The sequence below is a fragment of the Caretta caretta genome, chromosome 24, assembly GCF_965140235.1.
Source record: "Caretta caretta isolate rCarCar2 chromosome 24, rCarCar1.hap1, whole genome shotgun sequence".
NCBI lineage: Eukaryota > Metazoa > Chordata > Testudines > Cheloniidae > Caretta > Caretta caretta.
The window spans coordinates 4,124,730-4,148,274 of record NC_134229.1 but is presented as its reverse complement, the minus strand read 5'-3'; the positions used below and the strand labels follow the sequence as shown (position 1 = coordinate 4,148,274).

Here is a 23,545-nt window from a genome sequence, read left to right as displayed (position 1 = left end):
TTCCCGCCTTCCCCCACGCTGCCCCCTGACGCCTCCACTCTTCTCAGTAGTAACCTGCAGACACCTCCCTCCCCTGCGTCTGGCCGGTCTTATTGACACTGCAAATTCCTGGGGCTAGGTTGGGTACTCTTACCCATGCTCTGAGAAGCACCATGTCAATCTGTGGCTCTATATAAAGTCCCAGACCAAAAAAGACTAAGGGGGGAAATTTCCTACTTAGGACAAGATTCTTAAAGGCGTTTCGACACTTATGGGGATTTTCAAAAGGGTCTAAGCCTGCAACACCCACTGAGAGTCCCTCTAGGCACCTAAATAGTTTTAAAACTCTGGCCCTGGGACATTCTGGACAGCGGTACCCTCTGTATTGAGGGAGGAGAAGGCTGAGAGGATGGATCAATAACTGAATGGGAAGAGACTTCACAGGGATGTTGCAATGATCCTAAACCCTGACCCTTAGAAACCCCAAGACATTTAGAGTGACGGCTGTACTTACAAGATATCCAACATGCTAAGGTACTCTGCCTGCAGGGACCCCCCTTGCAATAACACCAGGATCCTGATTTGGGGTCTGGGATTCCCAGAGTCGATTAGACTGATTTTAAATGATGTCTGATTTTTTCCAACCCCCTGCACTTAGTGAGTGCTGGAGGTTTGGGGGACAGAAGCTACTTTTCCAACAAAGCACAGAGGTCGACTCTCTGCTCTACACGCAAAATGGACCTGGCCCTTAGCTCGGGAACAGTGAGCAGCACCTCCCTGATGCCCTTCTGTGCAGCCCTCACCTCGCTCACCGAAGGGAACCGCTCGGTGCCCGAATCCAAACCACTGTCGCCATCCTGAGAGTCCAGAGAGAGGCGACCTGGGAACGGAGGAGACACGCAGATGGAGGCCAAATTAAACCCCACAAGAGGATCAATGGCAAAGGAGACACTGAGCGATGGGAGAGGGGGCAGAGCAGTCCTCAGTCTAGACCTGTGGACCCACCTCCCCAGATTCCCTTGCCATCTCCTCTCCTCTGATGACAGAAGGGGTAGATCTGTGGGCTGGCTGAGACCCCGCAAGAGAATCAGACTGAGAATGCTTAAGGCAGGTTCATGCAACCCCAATTTTGGCCTCTGATAAGGGAAGAGAAGCTCTGGTCTTTACCGGGGGTTACAACTCGTTAGAATCCCGGACAAGGGCCAGAGGCAAAGGAAAGCAGAAAGCCACATGCAAATGCGACTAGTCCTACAGGCTTCGAGACCGGAGCTCTGCTGGGCACAAGATGGGAAAGCAACGCTGGGCAGCAAAGGAGGAGAAAGAGGGGGAGCCACACGGGATGTGTAGAGTGTGAAAAGGCAAAGAGCAGAGGACTAGAGTGAGGCAGGAGATGGTTTTTCTATCCCACAAAAATTTTCAATTAAAAAAATAAATTTCCCCATTCCAAATTGGGCCCAAAAGTTGAAATCTCTAACATTTCCGCAAATATCAAAATAAAATAAAATTCAGCTCGGGTCAGTCGACACCTTTTCTTCCAATAATTCTGAAACATCTCATTTCGATTTCAACCTTTTAAAAAAATGATTTTACGACAAATTAACTGAAATTTCAAAACAAAAACGTTGTTTCAAAGTGGAAAATGGAACCTTTCGTTTTGAATCCCATCCCCCACCCCCCAAAACCAGGAAATTGGCTGAAACCAACCCTTTCCCACGAACTGTTACGGTTTCAACAAATTTACATTTTCCTGTGAAAACACGTTTTGAGGAAACCTTCCCGCCCGGCTCTCCAGTGGACACTAGCAGAGGGATAACCCTGGGGCGGAGGAGAACAGGGATATGGGCAGTGTTTATCTACACCGAGCCAGGTGGCTGTCACAGGGATGCTGGCTGCAAACACTCGTGTCTCTTTACAACATATCCCATACAGCAATGCGGTTGGGCAGAACTAAAGTGGCCCTGCACCGGTGCATTCTGGGAGTCCGGGAGTCCCTATCCTATAGCACGCAGCAGTGTGACTGTTGGGAACAAAGACTTCTGGGTAATTTCCCAATGCGAGGAACTCCTGAACGGGGACAGTTACAATGCTCGTAGCTTCCCATCTGTGCCGGAGAGATGCTATCACAGCCGAGCCGAAGCCCTCATCGCACCCAGTGCAAGCAACGCTTGTCAAATGCCTGGGATAGCTACAGCGTCCGGAGACAAGGAGCTGCAAGCTGAAGTCGCCCAGACCAATTGACTGTTGCAAGGGCGGATGGATGGTAGCAGCAGGTATGCACAGCTGCACGTCAACAACAGCACGACTCACCTTCTGTCCCCTGGAGACTGGCTGAGCCGGAGTTGCAGCACGGCCGCCCCAAATCCTACAATTGAAGGATACGGAGGGGTCAGTGTTGTTAGCCCTGCTTTACAGGTGGGGAAACTAAGGCACGGAAAGGGACAAGAGCCCGGTCTATAAAGGGGGCAGACCAGCTGCCTTGAATTTCAAGAGGGGCTCTCAGCACCTCCAGGGCTATGAAGCTGTCACACAGAGTCTGTGGCAGAGCTGGGAAGGGTACCCCAGAATAGGTCACGCGGGGGGGGTGTGCGGGGGTGTTCAACCAGTTCATGCACACACAGCGCCGCACTTCCTCACTAGCCCTGCTGAACTGGTTTCAAGCCTTCACCTAACCCATTTCACCCTCAATGCCCTCTAGGTACCTACCCCCACAGTTCACAGCTCAGCCCCCAGGAGCAGTGCATTCTGGGAGATTTCACACTGCAGGAGGGCACGCCTCAGCTTGTCCATCTCCACAACGGGACTAAACCCAGTTCAGGCTTCCCCTGGCACCAACTTCTGAGGAGGGTGGAGTGTCAGGGAGGAGAGGGGGGGAGTCACATGACATTTAGAACCAGGAAGTAAGGATTCCTCTTGCATACCACCGAGCCGCTTGTTTCCTGTCGGATCTTGAGCTGCAACTGGCTGACCCTTCTGCGCGCCCCCTCGATCTGTTCCTCCAGCGTGGTGGCGGGGTTCCGGCTGTACACCTCGCAGAACCGCTGAGCAGGGAGACAAGAAGGGGGATGAGGTTACAGCCAGCCACACTGAGGGGAACCGGCACGGGGTGCAGAGCACGGAGCGGGGGCTACAAAACAAAATAAGGCGGGGGAGGGATGGATGGCTCTGATCAATACCCTGGTGTAGCTTCGGTGTGACCGCACCTGCTGCTACAGGGCATCAGCTGGTGGCCAGGGGGACGAGGAAGAAAATACACCTCTCGTCCCCCAAAGATTGTACAATCAGCCTCACACTTTACTGTGGGGCGGAGAAGGTTCCTCTTCCTTGGAAACACCAGTCATGCCATGGACGGAGGCAGGAGCCTGGATTACATGGAACGGAGGTCTGAGCCGCACGGCAGGAAGGAGAACCATGAGATTAGTTGGAACAATTGTCTTCTCTGCTACAGGCAAGATATCAGAGGAGACGGCCCACTGGTTTGATCCGACATGAAAGATTGGACTGGAAGGAGCAATAGTCCGCTCCAGGATAAGCAAAGAGGCCTAGCAGCATACTAGACAGGGCGAAGGTCTGCTCCAGTGTGGCTCACCATAGGAAGGAGACAGCCAATGCACCGTACCTGTAACTCTGCCTCCTCCTGTCTCAGCATGTTGCGGAGGATCTGAGTCGCATGCTTTTGAACTTCTGGGTCCTGCGATTTGGAACAGACGTGGGCAGAGTGAGGGGACTGTGCTGGCTGCAAACACTCGTGTCTCTTTACAACATATCCCATACAGCAATGCGGCTGGGCAGAACTAAAGTGGCCCTGCACCGGTGCATTCTGGGAGTCCGGGAGTCCCTATCCTATAGCACGCAGCAGTGTGACTGTTGGGAACAAAGACTTCTGGGTAATTTCCCAATGCGAGGAACTCCTGAACGGGGACAGTTACAATGCTCGTAGCTTCCCATCTGTGCCGGAGAAATGCTATCACAGCCGAGCTGAAGCCCTCAGCGCACCCAGTGCAAGCAACGGACGGGTGCGGACAGAGTTTTGCTTTCATCTCCCCATCTTTCCCCCCCCATACCCCTCGAGTGGAGCAGCGCTGGAAAGACGCAGCAGACTGAGGACCCCGCTTTCCCATCCCCCCAGGAGATCCAGGACAAACCACCCACAGGAGCGCCGCTCCATCCGGTTACCTGCAACGGTTTGGGTCCTGTGATGCGCTGTGGTGGAGGCAGCGGTGGCGGGGAAGGTGGCGGGGGGCACAGGGGTGCAATCCCAGGCGCCCCCGATATGCTCACGTCTTGCTGAGGACTGGAGAGCACCACTGAGGGAGGAGGAGACCCCAGGAGGGTCAGCGCAACGTAGGCACCGGCTGGAGAAGAAAAGGAGCATGGGTGGAGAGAGAGACCCACTTTATAACTAGCCAGTGGATGAGGATTTAAAATGGGGGGATCACGGCATCTAGAAGAGACCTGATCATTGCCTCCCCCCACCCCAACCCCAAATCCACAACGCAGGAGTCTGAAACAGATGGAGCTGCAACCGAAGCCGATCTTAAGGGTACGTCTGCACTGAAAATGCAACAGTTGCACTGCTGTACACTCACGACAGTGACGAGAGGGCTTCTCCCCTCGGCATAGGTAATCCCCCTCTCCGAGAGGCAGTAGCGAGGTGGCTGGAAGAATTCTTCCATCAACCTAGTGCTGTCCACACCGGGGGTTAGGCTGACGGAGCTACGTCTCTCGGGGGTGGATTTTTCACACCTCTGCGAGACACAGGTGTTCAGTGTAGACCAACCCTTAGATTAAAACGGTGGGTGATTTTCCCTCCTACCCTCAGCATTAGGGTTAATTCAGGTCACAGACGCTAGCCCACTGCACCCTATACAGGGCAGGAGGACAGTACACCACCAGCCTTAGGAGCATTCGTAAAGCGTACCCAGGAGGCAGCCAAGGCACATACTAATCCCTAGTTTTTATCTTGTGCTCTTCATCCATACACCTCAAAGAGCTGTACAAAGGAGGTCAGTATCATTATCGCCATTTCACACACGGGGAAACTGAGGCACAGAGCCCAAGGCTGCCCAGGTGTACAGGCCCCCATCAGCAAGGTGGTGTGAAGACTCAGGGTCCTGGTTTGAGTCCTCACCAAGCCCAGAGAGTACCAGGGTCTAAAACACCTTCCACCTCCTCCAGCTTGCTAGGAATCTCCTCCCACTCTCCCAGGCAAGGACCCATGCATCCATCACCTCCCAGGTGGAGTACTGTTATCTGTATCTGAAGACAATGGCCACGCTCCAGCTGGTGCAGAATGCAGCTGCCCACCTTCCCCCGGCTTAGGCCACCGTGAACACATCTCAGTCTGTTCCCGATGCCAGTTTAAGGCTTCGGTCCTAATCGTCAAAAGCAACGGGTCAAGCCCCAGCGACGTTCGAAGACTGAACTTCAATCTGTGACCCATGGCGACAACGATGCAGATCACAAAACGCAAGACAATGGGCACGAGACCAAGGGTCAAAGCATTCCCGGGGGAGGAGACTTTGCTATGAAATGGACGTCCAGAGGAGACGGAGCAAATCCAGAGTCAGACCGCCTTTAGGGGATGCCGAAAAACCTTCCTCTTCCATAGCGAGGATGACACCACCTTGCCCCCCCACCCCGTACCTACAAACCCTGAAACAAACCAGCCAACACAACCAAAACCCCACCCTAGTCAAAGCGTTTACCTCTCCACAGGAGAAGAGCCAGACACCCCATGAAGTCCACTGGAGACTTCACTACTGGCTCTTTGCCCAGCCGCTATGGTGACGGGCAGCCGTATAAAACCCTGATGCAGACAGATGGATAAATAGAGAGCACTGTAACGCAGGGTGGGGATGACCAAATCGGCAAGGGAAGGGTTAAGCTGTTCTTGGAAGTCCCTTCAGGAAAGGGATGGGAAGTGACGTTCTCCAAAACAGCTCCTCCTGCAATAACCATAATGGGAAGCCGCAGAGATCTGGCTGCGCCCACCGCTCTATTGACTGCTCCAGCTTGCAAATGACTCCCCTTCCCAACGCCGTTGGTCAGCGAGGCTCGCCAATCAGCACATTTTACATCAAGCACTTTTTAAACATGGGATTGTTGGCGTTTTCGACCTGGGAGACCAGACGCCCCAGTTTGTGCATGGAGCAGGCAGAGCGGTGACAGCAAGCTTCCCCACACCAGAGCCCTCAGCCCCATCCTGGAGAATCCCCTGCCTCTCCGGGGGAGAAGAGAGCTCAGTGTGCCTGCTCATTTGGTCTCTGCCCTCTCCGCTCTGCTCTTAGCCTCAGGGCCCCCTAACCCTTTCCACAATACGCCATCCCAAAACTCTCCGCCACTAGAGACCGGGGCTGGCCTATAACCAGCGACCTAGCGGGAAAAGGCCCCATTCACCCCTTCTACCTACTCACATTTGATGAGCTTCACCACCTCGAGATGGGAGCTGTTTGTCACCATTGTGCCGTTCACCTGCAAGAGGAGACAGACAGCCTCAGACCCGCAGCCCCAGCGCTGGCCCAGAGCGAAGCACTAGGGAACACCCCCGGGAAGCCTCGGCTTGGGGTTTGCTGCTCACCTTGACGATCCGGTCACCCTCTTGCACCCCGGCCTTCATGGCCGCTCCTCCTGTAATGCAACAGGCAGAGGAAGGGAGTTACAGTAAATAACAATGTGCAGCCCCAGCAACATGAAAACATCCACAGTGCTCGCACCACAAGGCGCCAGGGGATTCAACACATTCCCTGCAACAGCATAAGTAGACGTTAGGGTCCAAAATCTAGGTTTTCCCTCCTCCTGTGTGGAGCTCTGTTTTATTCTATTCCATGTAGGTTCTTATATCGACCTCATCACTAATATCCAAGTGTCTTCCAGTAGTGCATTAAGCAACGTGACTACCATCTGCCATGTGTTTGTTCTCCTTTAGGGCTTCTATCCCGATGAGTCGAAAGAATAGTAAATATGGCAGGCGACCAGCTTGGCTTAATGGTGAAATCCTAGCGGATCTTAAACATAAAAAAGAGGCTTACAAGAAGTGGAAGGTTGGACATATGACCAGGGAAGAGTATAAAAATATTGCTCGGGCATGTAGGAATGATATCAGGAGGGCCAAATCGCACCTAGAGCTGCAGCTAGCCAGAGATGTCAAGAGTAACAAGAAGGGTTTCTTCAGGTATGCTGGCAACAAGAAGAAAGCCAAGGAAAGTGTGGGCCCCTTACTGAATGAGGGAGGCAACCTAGTGACAGAGGATGTGGAAAAAGCTAATGTACTCAATGCTTTTTTTGCCTCTGTTTTCACTAACAAGGTCAGCTCCCAGACTGCTGCGCTGGGCATCGCAAAATGGGGAAGAGATGGCCAGCCCTCTGTGGAGATAGAGGTGGTTAGGGACTATTTAGAAAAGCTGGACGTGCACAAGTCCATGGGGCCGGACGAGTTGCATCCGAGAGTGCACAGGCGGCTGTGATTGCAGAGCCATTGGCCATTATCTTTGAAAACTCGTGGCGAACGGGGGAAGTCCCGGATGACTGGAAAAAGGCTAATGTAGTGCCAATCTTTAAAAAAGGGAAGAAGGAGGATCCTGGGAACTACAGGCCAGTCAGCCTCACCTCAGTCCCTGGAAAAATCATGGAGCAGGTCCTCAAAGAATCAATCCTGAAGCACTTGCATGAGAGGAAAGTGATCAGGAACAGCCAGCATGGATTCACCAAGGGAAGGTCATGCCTGACTAATCTAATCGCCTTTTATGATGAGATTACTGGTTCTGTGGATGAAGGGAAAGCAGTGGATGTATTGTTTCTTGACTTTAGCAAAGCTTTTGACACGGTCTCCCACAGTATTCTTGTCAGCAAGTTAAGGAAGTATGGGCTGGAAGAATGCACTATAAGGTGGGTAGAAAGCTGGCTAGATTGTCGGGCTCAACGGGTAGTGATCAATGGCTCCATGTCTAGTTGGCAGCCGGTATCAAGTGGAGTGCCCCAAGGGTCAGTCCTGGGGCCGGTTTTGTTCAATATCTTCATAAATGATCTGGAGGATGGTGTGAATTGCACTCTCAGCAAATTTGCGGATGATACTAAACTGGGAGGAGTGGTAGATACGCTGGAGGGGAGGGATAGGATACAGAAGGACCTAGACAAATTGGAGGATTGGGCCAAAAGAAATCTGATGAGGTTCAATAAGGATAAGTGCAGGGTCCTGCACTTAGGACGGAAGAACCCAATGCACAGCTACAGACTAGGGACCGAATGGCTAGGCAGCAGTTCTGCGGAAAAGGACCTAGGGGTGACAGTGGACGAGAAGCTGGATATGAGTCAGCAGTGTGCCCTTGTTGCCAAGAAGGCCAATGGCATTTTGGGATGTATAAGTAGGGGCATAGCGAGCAGATCGAGGGACGTGATCGTTCCCCTCTATTCGACATTGGTGAGGCCTCATCTGGAGTACTGTGTCCAGTTTTGGGCCCCACACTACAAGAAGGATGTGGATAAATTGGAGAGAGTCCAGCGAAGGGCAACAAAAATGATTAGGGGTCTGGAACACATGAGTTATGAGGAGAGGCTGAGGGAGCTGGGATTGTTTAGCCTGCAGAAGAGAAGAATGAGGGGGGATTTGATAGCTGCTTTCAACTACCTGAAAGGGGGTTCCAAAGAGGATGGCTCTAGACTGTTCTCAATGGTAGCAGATGACAGAACGAGGAGTAATGGTCTCAAGCTGCAGTGGGGGAGGTTTAGATTGGATATTAGGAAAAACTTTTTCACTAAGAGGGTGGTGAAACACTGGAATGCGTTACCTAGGGAGGTGGTAGAATCTCCTTCCTTAGAGGTTTTTAAGGTCAGGCTTGACAAAGCCCTGGCTGGGATGATTTAACTGGGAATTGGTCCTGCTTCGAGCAGGGGGTTGGACTAGATGACCTTCTGGGGTCCCTTCCAACCCTTATATTCTATGATTCTATGATTCTAGGCAAGGGGATCTGTCCACACAAATCCAATTGCAGGATTGGGGCCTAAGCATCGGTAAAAGTAGCTTTATTATTTAAGCTCTTCCCCTGCCAATCCCCCCTTCTTTAATGCAACTGTTAAAAGTTTAAATACACTGAAAAATTCTCTGTTGCTAAAGCGAAGAGGAAATGTTTCCATGAGGTTCAATTCCAAACGACGAGACTAGCAAATAAAAAAAAGGCAAAGAAGGAAAGTAAATTAAAGATTCTTTCAGCTTTAATGATCTCTCATAAAAGGCAACGCAAGTCAGAACGGAGGGGCATGTCTCTCTGCAGCACTGCACCCAGGATGGTCCTTTACCCCAGCACAAAGCGGGCGTGACTGCCCAGGACAGGGCACTAGAGAACCCGACTCACTTTGCACTAGTGTAAGTGACTGAAGAAGTAACAGGGCAGTGGGGAATCAGGCACACTGGCTGTTCTTTATTAAAATATTTGGGACTTGTCATAGGATTCATGCAAATGGAATCTATGCCCATTAAAAGTCCTGTTGAAGTCACTGGAGTCGATGCAGCGGGTCTCTCCATGCAGATCCCATTGCAGGATAAGGGGTTTGATTTTTATCTGTGTCCCTTTAAATCTGTAGGACTTTTCCTCCTTTATCTATCTGAATTTTTCCTGGTCTGAGTGTTAGTCTTTTTTTTAGTGGGGGGGAGGGGGAGGCATCAGTTTGTAATAAGAGCAGCTCGCTGTCTATTGAAATCGTTGCTTCTAGCCCTACCTCCCCTCAAAACCATCAGACAGCAAAAAGCTAAAGCACCTCTGCACCACAAAGCGCAGAGCGAAAGTTGCTGAATGTGTGTTTGCTGAGGGCTAGAAGGGGAATTCCCTGCGCCCATAGTCAGCAACCAGCTGCGATTATGTAACCTGCCGCTGCCCGGAGAGCAGAGACGGCACAACATGGGAACTTGGCTGTTGCTCTCGGGAGCCGCTTTTGGGTTAATTCCCACCTCTGGGTGCCCAAGCTGGTCAGAATCAAGACTCCCATCTAGACACATACATACCCCAATCCCCCTACCACCATCCCAACCATGCTCTCACACAGCTTAATTCCTCTTCATCCTCCAGAACTGCTCTCTCTCTTGATCCAACAGGCTTTGCAAAGAAGGATCCCCCTGTTCCCTGGGGCTAGAGAGGAGCTGGGGGCCAAGTGAACTAGGGGAGTCCCATTCATACACAAATATCCGCGGCCCCCAAGATGGGGGCACAGGGTAGCTGCTCACCTGGCCGGACAGACTGCACCAGGACGATCCGGTCCCCGCTGACAGTGAAGCCAAAGCCATGCTGATCCTGCTGGATGATGACACAGCGTTGGACCAAACCTTCAGCGGGGCGGGGGGAAAAAACAAATGAGGCATGAGAGGCCGGAGTTTAAATCCAGGCTCTAGGCTAGTTGTGGCTCCAATTCCAGACGGCCCATGGCTACTGTTCATTCCCCGAGGCCAGGGGAAGACTAAGGCCCAGAAAACAGAATGCAAACAAACAAAACCCCACTCCCCTGAAATTAATTATTTGTTAACAAAATCCCATGACTTTTAATGTCAAACTCATAATTTGGGCGGGGCTTGAGAACAGATTTTTGAACACGATGCTGGAGATCACAAGCAGAGATGTTCCTACCACACAGAGAGCCCAGGAGAGGGGAGTAGGATGGGTAATAAAGCAAAGCTCTATGCACCAGGACTCCTGGGTTCTAGATTTCAGTGGCTCCATTCCCTTTTAAGGATGCAGTGTCCCCGGGGATGTTTATTCAAATCCCATACCCTGGTACCAGCTGCCTTTCAGTCCCTAGATACCATGCTGGCTGCTGCTATATACGACACCTGGATAGATAGCCTAGGCAGGACCTAATGGATCTTTTCTATCTCTAGCTTCTATGGTTCCTTTCCACCACCCTGAAAGCCAGAGATGCAATTATGCTCATTGTCGCTGTTAGGAATGCAGATGTTGTTAGTGATCACCAAGTGATGCAGCTTCTGTTGTTCATTGCAGTGCATGTAATGCTGACATCATTCTTGAGTGTCTGAGGTCCGGTTCAGAAATATGAACAGGGCCTGAGTCTCCTTTCCACCGTGTTTCCACCTGTGCCATGCGAGTGTACAAAAGACTCTGGATTCTCCACTCACATTACACCAGTGACCGTGTTAGACACTCACTTTGCACAGGTATAAGTGACAACATGAGGTCGGGGCAGGGGAAACATCAGGCCTGATTTTGCACAAATGCAACTAATGACACAAAGGTGTGGGGAGGGAGTAAGAAATTGGACCCAGTTTTGCACAAGTGACAGAGATGCCACAAAGTCAGGGGCTCATGTGTGTGCGCATGGGCGGGTGTGGGCGTGTGTGCAAATCAAATCAGTTCCTATCATCTGTACTCACAGTGGTCTTTGGAGAAGAAGGAAGTAACTTACAAACATGCAGTCTCGAAGTGGGAAACACACCAACGTGAGGCATGTGAATAAACTCACTTTCTGCGGTTCTGTGGGCTCCATCCCACACCCATGGGGTTCAATATGGAAGCAGGACTGGACCTATTTACCTAATCTCATAGGGCAGATAAATACTGTTGCAACTGAGCCCACAAACAGGAATTTCTGTCTGCCATATTCATCATCTCCCCACGGCCACAGCCGTGAGACTGTCTGGGCCCCTATTCTCATTCTCACTTTTACAGTGCTCTGGCAGCGTAAAGGAAACGTAAAGTGGGTGTAACTCATCTGCACTCGTTTTGAGGTCCTTTATACTGCCAGCATGGTGTACAGGGACCTTAGGGTAACAGACTCAGACAACAGGTTTCCCACAAACAGAATGGTCAGTTCATCTGGCTACACTTTCTTTTGGTTCCTGTATTAAACAACCCGCTGTTCCCAAATTCTACCCCCTTTACCACACTCCTTTTTGTTCCCTTCAATTAACCTTTTGAGGCCTCACTCATCAATGGTAGATTATTATATCCCCTCCCCCAAACTGCCATTGGATCCAAACGCCTCCCGAGCTTTTAGCCTCCAAATACCCCATTAGAGAGGAACGCATCAGAGCCATTTTATAGATCAGGGAAACTGAGGCCGCTTGAGTGACTCGCCTGGAGTCGCACAGAAAGAGAATGCCGATTGAAAAGTCCCACATCCCAGCCCAGTGCCTTAGCCACCAAGTGATCCTTCCTCTAGGCCAGCGGCTCTCAACCTTTCCAGACGACTGTCCCCCTTTTCAAGAGTCTGATTTGTCCTGAGTACCCCCAAGTTTCACATCACTTTAAAATGACTTGCTTAAAAAAACAGACATAAAAAACCAGAAGTGTCACAGCTCACTAGTACTGACAAATTGCGGACTTTCTCATTTTTACCATCTAATTATAAGATAAATCAATTGGAATATAAATATTGTGCTTACCTTTCAGCGCACAGCACATAGAGCTGTCTAAACAAGTCATTGTCTGTATGAAATTTTAGTTGGTACTGACTTCGCTAGGGCTTTTTATGTAGCCCCTTGTAAAACTAGGGAAATATCTAGATGAGTTGATGTACCCCTGGAAGACCTCTGCGTACCCCCAGGGGTATGCGTACTGCTGGTTGAGAACCACTGCTCTAGGCAGACAGCCATTCCCTCTCCAAGATCAGCACCTGGCGTTGGCACCAGAAAGCCCTGCATCACCTCGCGCTTTTGCATTGGCCGATTCTTGCACTCGGTGCATGCTCTGCAGTTATACCCCAAGCACTGTGGCCCGGGGGCTAATCGAGGATCACGGCCTGCAAGCTTTGCTCCAGCACTGCAGAAGCATTTCAGGGCAAGGGCCTGGCCCCATGTCACCGCTGCTCTCGTACGCATGGCTCTGTTCTAAGGATTTTCCTCTCCCCTTTTTAGGGTACAGGGACCAACCTGATGCAGCAGGAGTGAGGGCTAGACTGCAACTCACAGTGCAGGAGGGGAACTGCCCCTCCAGTGGGAACTGGGGTGGCACATTTCAAAGCAGGGAGGGCGCTGCAACACGCTTTCCATGTCCACACCTAGCCACAAGGCCACTCTTCTGTTTTCACTGGTTGGGCAACTGGAATCGTAAACAGAACCATCGTCATCATCCCGCTAGCTCTAACCTCGCACTTTCCATCCACAGATCTCAAAGTGCTTCACAAGGGAGGGGAGTGTCATTATCCCCATTTTACAGATTGGGAAACAGAGGCACAGGGAGGGCAGCAACTTGGCAGGCAATCAGTGGCAGAGATATTAATAGATTCCTGGGGTCCCAACTCTCATTTCCCAATTCTACCCTAGACGAAAGGTGTAAGTAGCCCCATATGAAGGCCTAGATGGGAGGAGTAATTATCACAGGCCTGGAAAAGATCATTTTATCCCCCATGTCTCCCCCCCATAGCGGTAAAGGGCAGGTGAGCCATTCAAACCCACAAAGACCAGAACAGCTGATGGCTCATGAGGACACCCCTACCCCACAATGTCATTCCCAGCCTGCCCTGCCCCAACTCCAAAGCTTACTCAGGATCCAATGTCTCTTTCTAGAAAATGATGCCCTCTGGCTCAATCAGCCGTTACGGGTCCAGTCCAGGAATCACCAGGTGAAACTGTCTAGCCTAGGTGCTGCAAGAGGCCCGACTAGATGTTCCTTCTGGACTTATAATCTCTGAGTCTGATAACAGGGGCTTCACGCTGCACAGAGACACGCATGCCAAAGCCTCCGGCCATCTGCATCATGATCTTCCAGCCAGCTTTACCTGTGTGCCTGACGGTCCCGTGGTCAGGGTGCTCGCCTGGGACGTGGGTGACCTGGGTTCTGTTCTCTGCTCCTGCAGCCTTGGGCAAGTGACTTCCCGTCTGTGGGCCTCAGAGCTCCTTGTGCGCCCAGAGGGCGGACAAGCCCTGCCCACCTCCCGGGGGGGATCAAGACCATCACAACTGGGAGGTGTTGGGAGGCAATGGGGGGGGCCAGAGACGTAGCCAAGACAGCCAGATGGTACAGCCCCGAGCCCGCTGTCATAGCAACTCAGAGTGGGGAGGAAAGAAGGAAAAGCTACCTGGAGTTTCAGTGCAGTCAGATGGCTGGCGGCGGTGCCCGGGAGACCTGCGTCCTGGAGCCGAATCGCCCAGTGAAGACAGGCTGCTTAACCTGAAGGGAATGAGACAGACACAGTCATGGAGGAACAAGACTTATCCTTCCACTTACAAGACGCCTTCCTCTAAGGACATAGCAAGCCCCAGCAGTAGTCAGAGCAGCTCTCAGGGCAAGCGATCGCCGTTTCCCGCAGGGCCAGGACAGGAGCTGAAGAATGCTTCTCCCCACTGCCAAAAGCGGCCTCCAGCAGAGAGAGCCAGAGTCCCAGGGAGGGCGCTACACCGTGTAACCCGCGGGTCTGCTAACCCCGGAGGGACGGGCAGGGAGAGGGGATGGTTTGGTTTCCACAGAACATGACGAACAACAGAGAGATGCGCTCATGCAAACCACACGCACAGCACAGGAGGTCAGCGTCAGAGCTTACCAGGCTGCAATGGGGCTGATGGAAGAAGAGAACATGAAGCAGCGAGGAACGAATGAGAGAGACAATGGACAGTTACTTTCTCTTTTTTTTTTTAATTTTTTTTTTTTGGGGTGCTCTTGCTATTCCAGGCAGTTCTGTGATGGGGGAGCTGGATTGAGAGCCCTGCAGGCCAAAGCTGCTTTCTGCGCATGGAAGAGGTACAACAATAGCACTGGCTTTGCAAGCTTCCCAGGCCTCTCCTACCCAGGCGGGACCGGCTGACCGTGGGGTGAGAAGGGAGCTCCGAATCCACGGCCCATTCGGTCCTGGCCAGCTCTCTCTGCCTAATGCTGTGGTGGGTCGGCATGCTGCGGACATACCGACCCAGCAGGAGCTGGACTGAGTCCCAACAAATTCTTCACGCAAGCCGCTAGGCAGCCAGCACACGGGGGCGACCTGCAGCCATGACTCACGGCGAAGGGTGGAGTTCACTCCAGTTACCTACCCTTGCGCAGATGCCTCTCTAGCTAGCCAGGCTTGAGGGAGAGCAGCCACACGGGAAAACACGCAGGCTGCAGGGAGCAGCGCTATCTCGAGCTGTGGCCTGCCCCCTCCCCCCGCAGCCAATTTGAGTTAATAGCACCATGGTACTCGAGTGAGGGGGTTGTGCGTGTGGACAGGATTTGAGATTGGCGCAACACCTGAATTAACTGCAGCGAAGGCAAGACCTTAGTACCTACTGCCCCCAGCGTGGGGCCAGACTGGAGTCAGGATCCTATAAGGGAAAGGCCGCATATCCCATTCTTGCCACCTCGCACCTCCCAAGACAGCCAGTTCCCCCAAATCTGGTATTGGAACCAGGGCCCTATAGGGGAAAGGCCCCATATCTGATTTCCCGATCTTCTAGAGCCTGGTGGCATAGTGGAGACAGCACCCTACAGGATCCTATGGGGGAAGGCCCCATATTCCATTCCCCAATATCCCCGGGGCCAGCCAGTTCTCCTGATCTGATGCCACATTAGTACCAGGACACAAGAGGTGAAAAACCCCGTTTTATCTTCCCTGGCCCCCTTGAGCCAGCCAGGTTGGGGGGTCGTTGGGTTTTTTTTTGTGGACAATATAAAATGGCAGAAGAAAGGCCACGAGGACATTTACATGAGAGCTGAGTGACACCATCTCCACCTTCACTTTGCACGCAGGGGCTTCGACAAAGCGAGTGCATCGCCAAGTATGCGATTCTGTCAGCCCGCCCCCAGCCCCATCTTACCTGGGCAGGTGAGAGTGCTTTTTACTGGCTGGCCTGTTGCCCAGGAGGGAAGACAGAAATTGACACCAAAGACAAGGACGGTGGTAAAGATGGCGCATGGTCCAGAGGACAGCATTGGGAGTGCGTGGGGGGGGGAGGGAAGAGGAGACAAATAGAGAAAAGAGACAGAGGTGTAATGGATGACGCAGCTGTAAACATACTCAGCACTCAGGAGAGGGGACAGACAGACAGGAAGAGGCAGATGCGCGGCTAGCCTTAGGCTTCAGAGCCAGAGCTGCTGCTTCAAAGTGCTTTTTACCCACCAGCCAGAGTCTGCCAACCTGGGCTGGGAGGGGCTGCAGACATACCCTCAGTGACCCAACAGGACTCCTTCGAGGAGCGGAAGGGAGCTCCCCCTCTGTAGCCAATTCAGCTCTTGACCTCTGCATTCAAGCTGACAGTGCCAAGGGGGATGCCAAAAGGTGTCCACTAGGGACCAAGTCCCACCAAAATCGTTTCCCGCAGGGCATTCAACAGCCAGAGGGGTACAGCTACCTTCAGAGCCTCACACAGGCCCTGGTACTGCAAAGACTCAGGCAAGTGCTTAAATTTTATGCATTAGAGTCACTTGTAGAAAGCGAAGTAGGTGCTTCTGTCTTTGCAGGATCGGGGCCAAATTCCCTCTGACTCCCTTCCCCACGCATCTGCATACTGATCACCTTCTCAGCAGCTGATCCTTCCCTCCCAAGCCCCAAGAGCGACGCCCCTTCCCTTCTCCCACCCCTTGCCCAACCCATCTAGTCCGCTCCAGGGTAGGACAATTTAAAAAGGAGCAAGACTGTTATGGCGGACTCAGGCAGCGACAGCTCCAGCAAAGGGCGCTGAGTGGTCTCCGTTACGACCCCGCTTTCGGGCTGGAGTTTTCCAGCCTCGGGGTCTGGCTCAGAGTGAACATAATCAGAAAGTTTGGACCAGATTCCTTCGACTGCTTTGTGCACAGAGGAGGAGGAGAAGGAAATGCAAGCTGTACTCACTGGGACAAAACATCTTCACCTTTGGGTACGATACGCGACTGGACTGTAACAGAACACGTGTGACCCTGGAACGGGACACTGCATCGGGAGCACACCCTTGCAATGGGGTGCGATGGGGGGGGAGCGGGGGTGATGGTGCAGGAGAGGACACCATGGGTCCCATGAGCACACATGAGCAGGGGGACGAGGTGGGGCCGGTGACAGGTTCCACAAGTGCCCACTTGCACAGCGGGGGTAGGGGGCAAACTACAGGTCCAGTCTGAACTTTGGTGGCTTCCCCAAGCACTTATCCACGCAGCCTCAGGCCTTGATCCTGCTGCCAAGCCCCTGCACCGCTGGCAGGGAGGGGCGCTGCCCGCGAGTGCGAGCAAGAGCAGAGACGCAAGCCACAGCACTAAGTGGATCTCTCCGAGTGCCGTGGAGCCATCTGCGTGCCTGCTCCCTTGGGGCCTGATCCAAAGCCCACCGAGAGGATCCCACCGACGTCAGTCTGCTCTGGACCAGAAAGACAGCGGATGGGAGAGCTGCGTCTGAGAGAGGCAGTCATGGCGTGTCTACCAGGTCGGCACCTGAAGGGCGCCTGCAGGTGGCACGGTGCTAGGTGCTGTAGGGACATCCAATAAGCATCAGAGATCCCCAAAGAGCTTACAGTCTAAAACCCTGCATACGGAAGGGCCTAACCCTGCCAATCAAGCTGCCCACCTGCTGCTTAGCAGGGGTAACAGAACGGCTGCAGCGCTCCCATCAGGACACGCCCTGGGTTTTCCCCGCATCCCACTAACCGTTTTAGATGCTTTTGAGACTCTCCTCCCTAAGCTCCTAAATCCTTTGGGCGCCCTTCTGAAAATGCGCACCGCCTCCGTGCGTTGCACGGCACGCTAACGGGCACACACCCACCCACACACACACCCTCCATGAGGCAGGATCAAGCCCGTTCTCCCGCACGCATACCTTTATCGAATAAGCAACACCACCACCACCACCAAACACGCATGAGTCAGACTGCAACCATCTCACTGAGGCAGGCAGCAAATTCCTTCCTTTCTCGCCAGGCTAAGTCCACACTTAAAAATGAAAGCCAGAAAAGGGGGAAGGGCTGGGGAAGAACTAATGAAACTCGGTAGGTCTGGACGCTGCTGCAGAGTTCTCAGCTCCTCCCTAGAAAACACACAGCCTAGGTAAATCCAACGAGGCCTGATGCTCAGCCGCTCAATTCTTGTGCGTGGGCAGTGAGTGGCAGAGAGGTCAGGGCGGGGTGTGAAGATGCCTGCAAGCCACCTTTGCTCTCCCTGGAGGCCAGAACCATGCAGGGGTCTGCCGGGCTCGTGTTGTGAAAAGCAGCCGCAGGGCCACGCGAACTTGCTCTTTGCTTCTACTACCGTCGCTGGGAAGCTGAGAAGAGCAACAGTGCAGCGCGGTCTGGCCACTTCCCCGATCGGCCCCCCCCGGGACTGGGCACAGGTCCGGAGCAGAGCTCGCATGCCGGCTCCACACGGGCTGTGCAAGGGGCCAGCATGTGCGGGACTCTCAGGGAGCCAGTTCTGCCCACTTGAAAGCCCCTGTACATTGCTAGGGCAGCCTACAGGGACCAAAGCGTAACTAAGAGCCAGGCACACCGTATGTATATTTTAATACATGCACACAGAGATTTGGCTCCTGGGCTCTGTACTCTGCAAGGCCAAAGCAAGGACTAGCATTATAATGCTCTTTGGGACGTGTGCACAGACACACGAAAACAAGAAGCCACTGCCAAGTTTTTTGCCAGATTGGTGGAGCAAATCCCCAGGATCCATCCCCCTGCAGGGCTGCTCACACCGCGCCTCAAGTCGACACGACTGTTAAACTCCATTTCCAATTTGGCACGGTCTTGAACATTTTTTTTTGGCCCAGACAAAACACAAAGGCCCAACCTTTAAACTTTTGCTCATGATCAGCAGCAGATGGAATCCGGCTGCCGTCCGCAGAGTGTGCTAACTGCATGCAGAAGGCACCAAGTATGCACGGGAAAAACTATTTCTGCTTCGGCAGCAGTTGTAGGGCAGTAAAACGTTCCATTGGGGAAAAAGGGGAGGAGAACTACAGAGAGGTTCATACCGGGAAGAGGAGGAGAATGTGACCTACTGCTCTGGAGTAGGTGGGAAGAAGCATCCTCTGCTTACAGATGAAGGGACGGAGACCAATCTACGATATTTCCATGGCGCCTGTTCCCACGGCATGTAATGCTGGGGTAAATCTCAACTGAACATGCTTGTACCTCCCAAATATGAAGTTACACCTGGCATCGTCTCGGAGGAGTCACAGCCGTGATAAGAAAGCAAAGCCACCTGGCAACATTCCTGCATGAGTGGATGGCACACTCCCAGGACTGTCAAGGTGAAGGGCCCACTGATCAAAGCACAAGTAAAGAGAAACACTGAAGGGGGCGGGGGGGGCCTGGGCTGGTCAGCGGTGCTCGTCCGACAGCTCCCAAGCAATGTCTTCTGTGCATCTATAACGCATGGACAGCGCAAACAGCAGTACACGCAAAGGCCTGGTCTAGGCTAGAGAAGTTACTAAACAAGAGGCCCTAACCACTGACCTAGACCTGAGTTCTAGTCCCAGGTCTGCCACTGACCTGCTGCGTGACCTTGGGTAAGTCACTTCCTCTCTCAGTTTCCTCTCCCACCCTTTGTCTGTCTCATCGGTTGAGACTGTAAATTCATCGGTGCAGGGGCGAAGCGCATGCAATGCACATCTGGGCTTGACAGGCTCTACTGTAATAAAGCTGTTTGATCTGGCTAAACTGGTGCAAACCCCGACTGCAGATGAACTCAAGTCAGTTTAACCCTGGCTTAAAAGAAGAATCAGTTCAGCTTGCTTCAGTTAAACCATCGCAACGCATTTAGCGTAGACAAAGCCACAGCACCCTGCTCTGGAGAAAGCGTCCCAGCCCTCATGGCGCACTCTGTGCTGGGTCTCTCTGCCAGCCAGGGAGCCCAGTTAGTGCCCAGCGTGATGCAGACACTGGAGTGAGATTCACCCAATGAAACCACCAGCTGATGAGAATGGCTCCACGTCCAGTCGAGAGGGTACCAGAATAGAGTCAGGGCTCCTAGGAGCTACTTCTGGCTTTTCTTCATTTCAGTTTATTCAACTAGTTCAGTTCAATGCCTACAGGTGGATAAAAATGGATTTTTTTAAAAAACAAATTTTTAAAAAATTGTAATTGAATTTTTGACGTTATTTAAATGATAAGAAGTTTTTTCTTTTTAAAAATAAACCCGTTTAAAATAAAATCTGAATGTAATAACAAATATGTTAAGGCCTTAACTTTTCAGAATCTCTTAAAACATTTAAGTAAAAATATAAATATGCTGGATCCCTGAGTCTCTATCCAAAACTTTAAGTTAAAGGCTGCTTTTCTATATAAAGAAAGAATTAAGGCGGGGGCGGGGGGGGTAACATCGAACTTTTGAGGTCAAGCTTTATGGCACAATGCATCAAGTACTGTACCAAGGGCTTGTTTGCTATAATAAAAATAAATGTTATATGCTGCTCTGTGTATATATAAGTAAATTCAGGTTACCAGCAGGCTTGACACAAACCATGAACAAAACATTAATTATCTAGTGAATAAGCAATAGATCATTTGCCATTTTCTAAGATACTAAAAATATACAATTAAATTAATAAGAACCTAAACCATTTAAGCCATATAATTGCTTTAATAAATGCCTAGTTATAATATGCCCCCTTAGGGAGCAAAAACGTTATATCAAATCTAGTGTAAAAGCTCTATTTCTTCGTAAATCAACATGTTTTAATGGTTATATCAACCAGTGAGAATGCACCATTCTTTAGAAAATAACTGAAGTACAAAATGGAGAAGTTGATTAAAATCAATTATTTAAACCAAGGCTTTCCACTTGGTGATTTAAATCAATCCACCCTGAATGACTAGTTCATTCAAAGTTAAGAAACCAGTTGGGAGTAGAAAAGACAGGAAAGCTTGTTTTCCTCTTCCAATCTATGAATAAAAACTAGTTGTGAGAGGATGAGATCTATGAGCTCTAAAATCTTGAAGGACAAGGTGACCAAAAACAATCAGTTCAATTCATTAACTTGCAGATAGTTTAGCTACATAGACAGATAAGCAGTCTAATAAATCAATTAGTTTTAAATGCAAAACATGTTTTGATAAACCTTTTTTCCCTCGTATATCCAGCACATTTAAGGTAGTTTTATTTAACACAAAAAATTTAAAATGCTATTTTTGTGCACTTTAAATCAATTTAAACCAAACAGAGCTTGACACAAATCACAAGCAAAAAATTAATCTAGTAAAATCAGAAATGCGTCATTCACCATTTTCCAATGTAAGAAAAAACGTACATATAAGAATCTGAATAAATGTAAGTTAAGCTACATACTTGCTTAAGTAAGCGTGACTAGAAAGAGCATAAACTCCCGGTTAGCAAAAAGTACCACCGGGTTTAGTGTAGAGTCTTTATTTAGTTGCCAATCAATGTTTTAATGGTTACCAACCAATGAGAATCGTCTTTTCTTTAAGACAATAACTAAAGTGCAAAGACAAAACCTGATTGAAATCAATTATTTAAACCAAGGTTTCCTATTTGTTGATTTAAATCATGATTAAAATTGGTGTTTTAAATCACCGTTGATTTAACTCAATTAATCCTGGTGTTGTTTTACAGAATTTGGTGAACTGGGAGTGGTGGTGGGGGGAGGAAAAAAAATGGCAAAATTTGCTAAATGATCCAAAATTATTTAGGTCAGTCAAGACCAGAGGAGACGATTGCTAGGAACTTCAGAGGGATTGAACCAAACTGGGCAAACAAGCAACAGGATGGCAGATGAAATTCAATGGGAACAAACTGCTAAGTAATTTGTAGTGTCAGCAGTGAAGTTGGAAACAGAACCAGGACCCAACTCAGCCCCCTGCTCTAGCTGCTAGTGAGAGTTCTGGGTCAGCTTTTCACTTCCTTATTTCTTATGAATTGTTCAGCTTGTAGCTTAACCCTGAAAACCCACTTGGGGCTCTCCTGCAAGCCAAAAGCAACCCCAGCGATACCCACGCCTTTGCCAGAAGCCTCTCCCTCTTTGCCAAACGTGCTATCACTTGCATCTGAGAACAGCAAGATCTGCGTAGGTCCAGGTGGGCCAACTTCCCCCTCCTCTATGCATCCAGCATCAGACCGCGCGCTCTCTCAGGCTATCTGGAGAGGTGGTTGAGGCTAGGGAGTGAATGGAAACAGGGAAGAAGCTAAGTGACTGGAGCAGCCATAGGAAGCAGAAGAGACACTTGCATTTTCCAAGAAAAGTTAGCTAAGTCAAGCAGCTCCTGGGCCACCATGTGCAAGGGCAGGTGGAATAAAGGTGCAAAGCTATACGTGGTTTTCATTTCTATTTAAATGCCCAAGTTCGATTTTAAGAGAGAACAAGGGGAGAGCCAGGCACAGTTACAGAGAGACTCATGTAAGTGTCACTTCTGAAGCTCCTTCCTCCAATTCATCTGGAGTAGCTCCTACCCCCCAATACTAGCTCCCCCCGCGCTTCTCCCTCCAACCTTGGGCATCTCGTCGCCAGCTCCCCATGGGACCCTCCCTTCAGGCCTGGCCCCCTCCTGAACAAAGAATGTCAATGGTATTGTCTGCCACTGTCCTGCCATGGGCCTTGGGCAAGCTGTTTCACCGCCGTGCCTCAGTTTCTCCATCTGTAAAGTGGGGATAATGATACTGACCTCCTTTGTAAAGCACACTGAAAGCTATGCATGAAAAGCTGCATAAGACCCATGAAACTGTGTAAGCCAACTAGCGAGACTCTTTCATTGGCCCAGGCCGCTGCAGTATCCTGAACAGCCCAGAGATGCCTCGGACGCATTTGTCCACATGGATTTAACAGACCCAATGAAACACAGATCCAGATCTAAGCAAAGGCCTCCCGACTTCTAGGACATTGAAGTTCGAATTTACCATTTTACTGCTGCACCCGCCTCCTCCAGTTCTACTCCGTAGACTGTCCAAACACTGACTGAGAATAAAGACAATCAAATAATTCATGGCAAATAATTTGATCCATTTCATTTTTGGCTGTCCAAGAGGTGGCAATATTATCCAGTTTATTGGTTACTGGAAACTGATTAGTTACTTCCTGAAACATCTCTGAGACTGCAGGTCAAGGGTTGGGCATTTGACCTATCCAAAAATAACTGGTCAACTGACTGGCCAAATAATGTCAAAAATGGTCACATATTTTAAAGCACTATTAGAACAGTAACAACAGGTTTTAAAAAAGGAGTAAGTTTTTATGGTCTCCAGCAGAATGACCCTTAGATAGCTACTTACATCTAATGAAAAAAAAAAAAAAAAAGCTGTTGAAATGAGTTATTTCAACTCAGAAAAATGCAAAAATTTGAAATGAAGTTCAAAAAAAAAAAAAAGGATAATTATTATTCTTACCTATTTAGCAATGTTCAGTCAGCACTTAACGGTGAACGTTATCCATGTTACAAAAGAAAAGCAAAATGATACAAACACATAGCACCTATAAAAGCAAAGTCATTTTTAAATGCACTTATGTGAGGCAGGCAGCACGCCAGATCTCCAAGCAGCTTAAGGGTTGTGCATCTCTTCTCATTGTGTTGGGGGAGGAGGTTTAATGACTGTGAACCCTCCTTCCCCTCCCCACTCCCTTCCGTTAGTCGGTTAGACTGTAAGCTCTTTGAGGAAGGGACCTTGTCCTTAAGTTGTTTAATGTGCTTTGTAAACCGCCATGTGGGTTGATGGCCAGGTATACAAATAAAGAGATTTTTATATATATACACACGTTT

At 50.4% G+C, this 23,545-nt stretch overlaps 1 protein-coding gene across 9 annotated transcripts in view; it reads right to left on the bottom strand.

Annotated features, from left to right (window-relative positions):
- The window catches only part of ARHGEF11 (Rho guanine nucleotide exchange factor 11), an 86,992-nt gene that overhangs the window by 30,899 nt on the left and 32,548 nt on the right, over positions 1–23,545 (bottom strand). For 6 of the 9 annotated variants that reach the window (XM_048828047.2, XM_048828043.2, XM_048828040.2 and 3 more), the window contains 11 exons: positions 15,704–15,736; positions 14,458–14,472; positions 13,996–14,087; positions 10,193–10,291; positions 6,557–6,606; positions 6,393–6,450; positions 4,153–4,331; positions 3,596–3,667; positions 2,898–3,017; positions 2,287–2,341; positions 783–859 (listed from right to left, as the gene is read on the bottom strand). In XM_048828047.2, coding sequence (XP_048684004.1) covers positions 783–859; positions 2,287–2,341; positions 2,898–3,017; positions 3,596–3,667; positions 4,153–4,331; positions 6,393–6,450; positions 6,557–6,606; positions 10,193–10,291; positions 13,996–14,087; positions 14,458–14,472; positions 15,704–15,736 — 850 coding nt within the window. The remainder of the gene's footprint in view (positions 1–782; positions 860–2,286; positions 2,342–2,897; positions 3,018–3,595; positions 3,668–4,152; positions 4,332–6,392; positions 6,451–6,556; positions 6,607–10,192; positions 10,292–13,995; positions 14,088–14,457; positions 14,473–15,703; positions 15,737–23,545) is intronic. The other 3 variants (XM_048828041.2, XM_048828042.2, XM_048828045.2) reach the window with 3 other exon arrangements.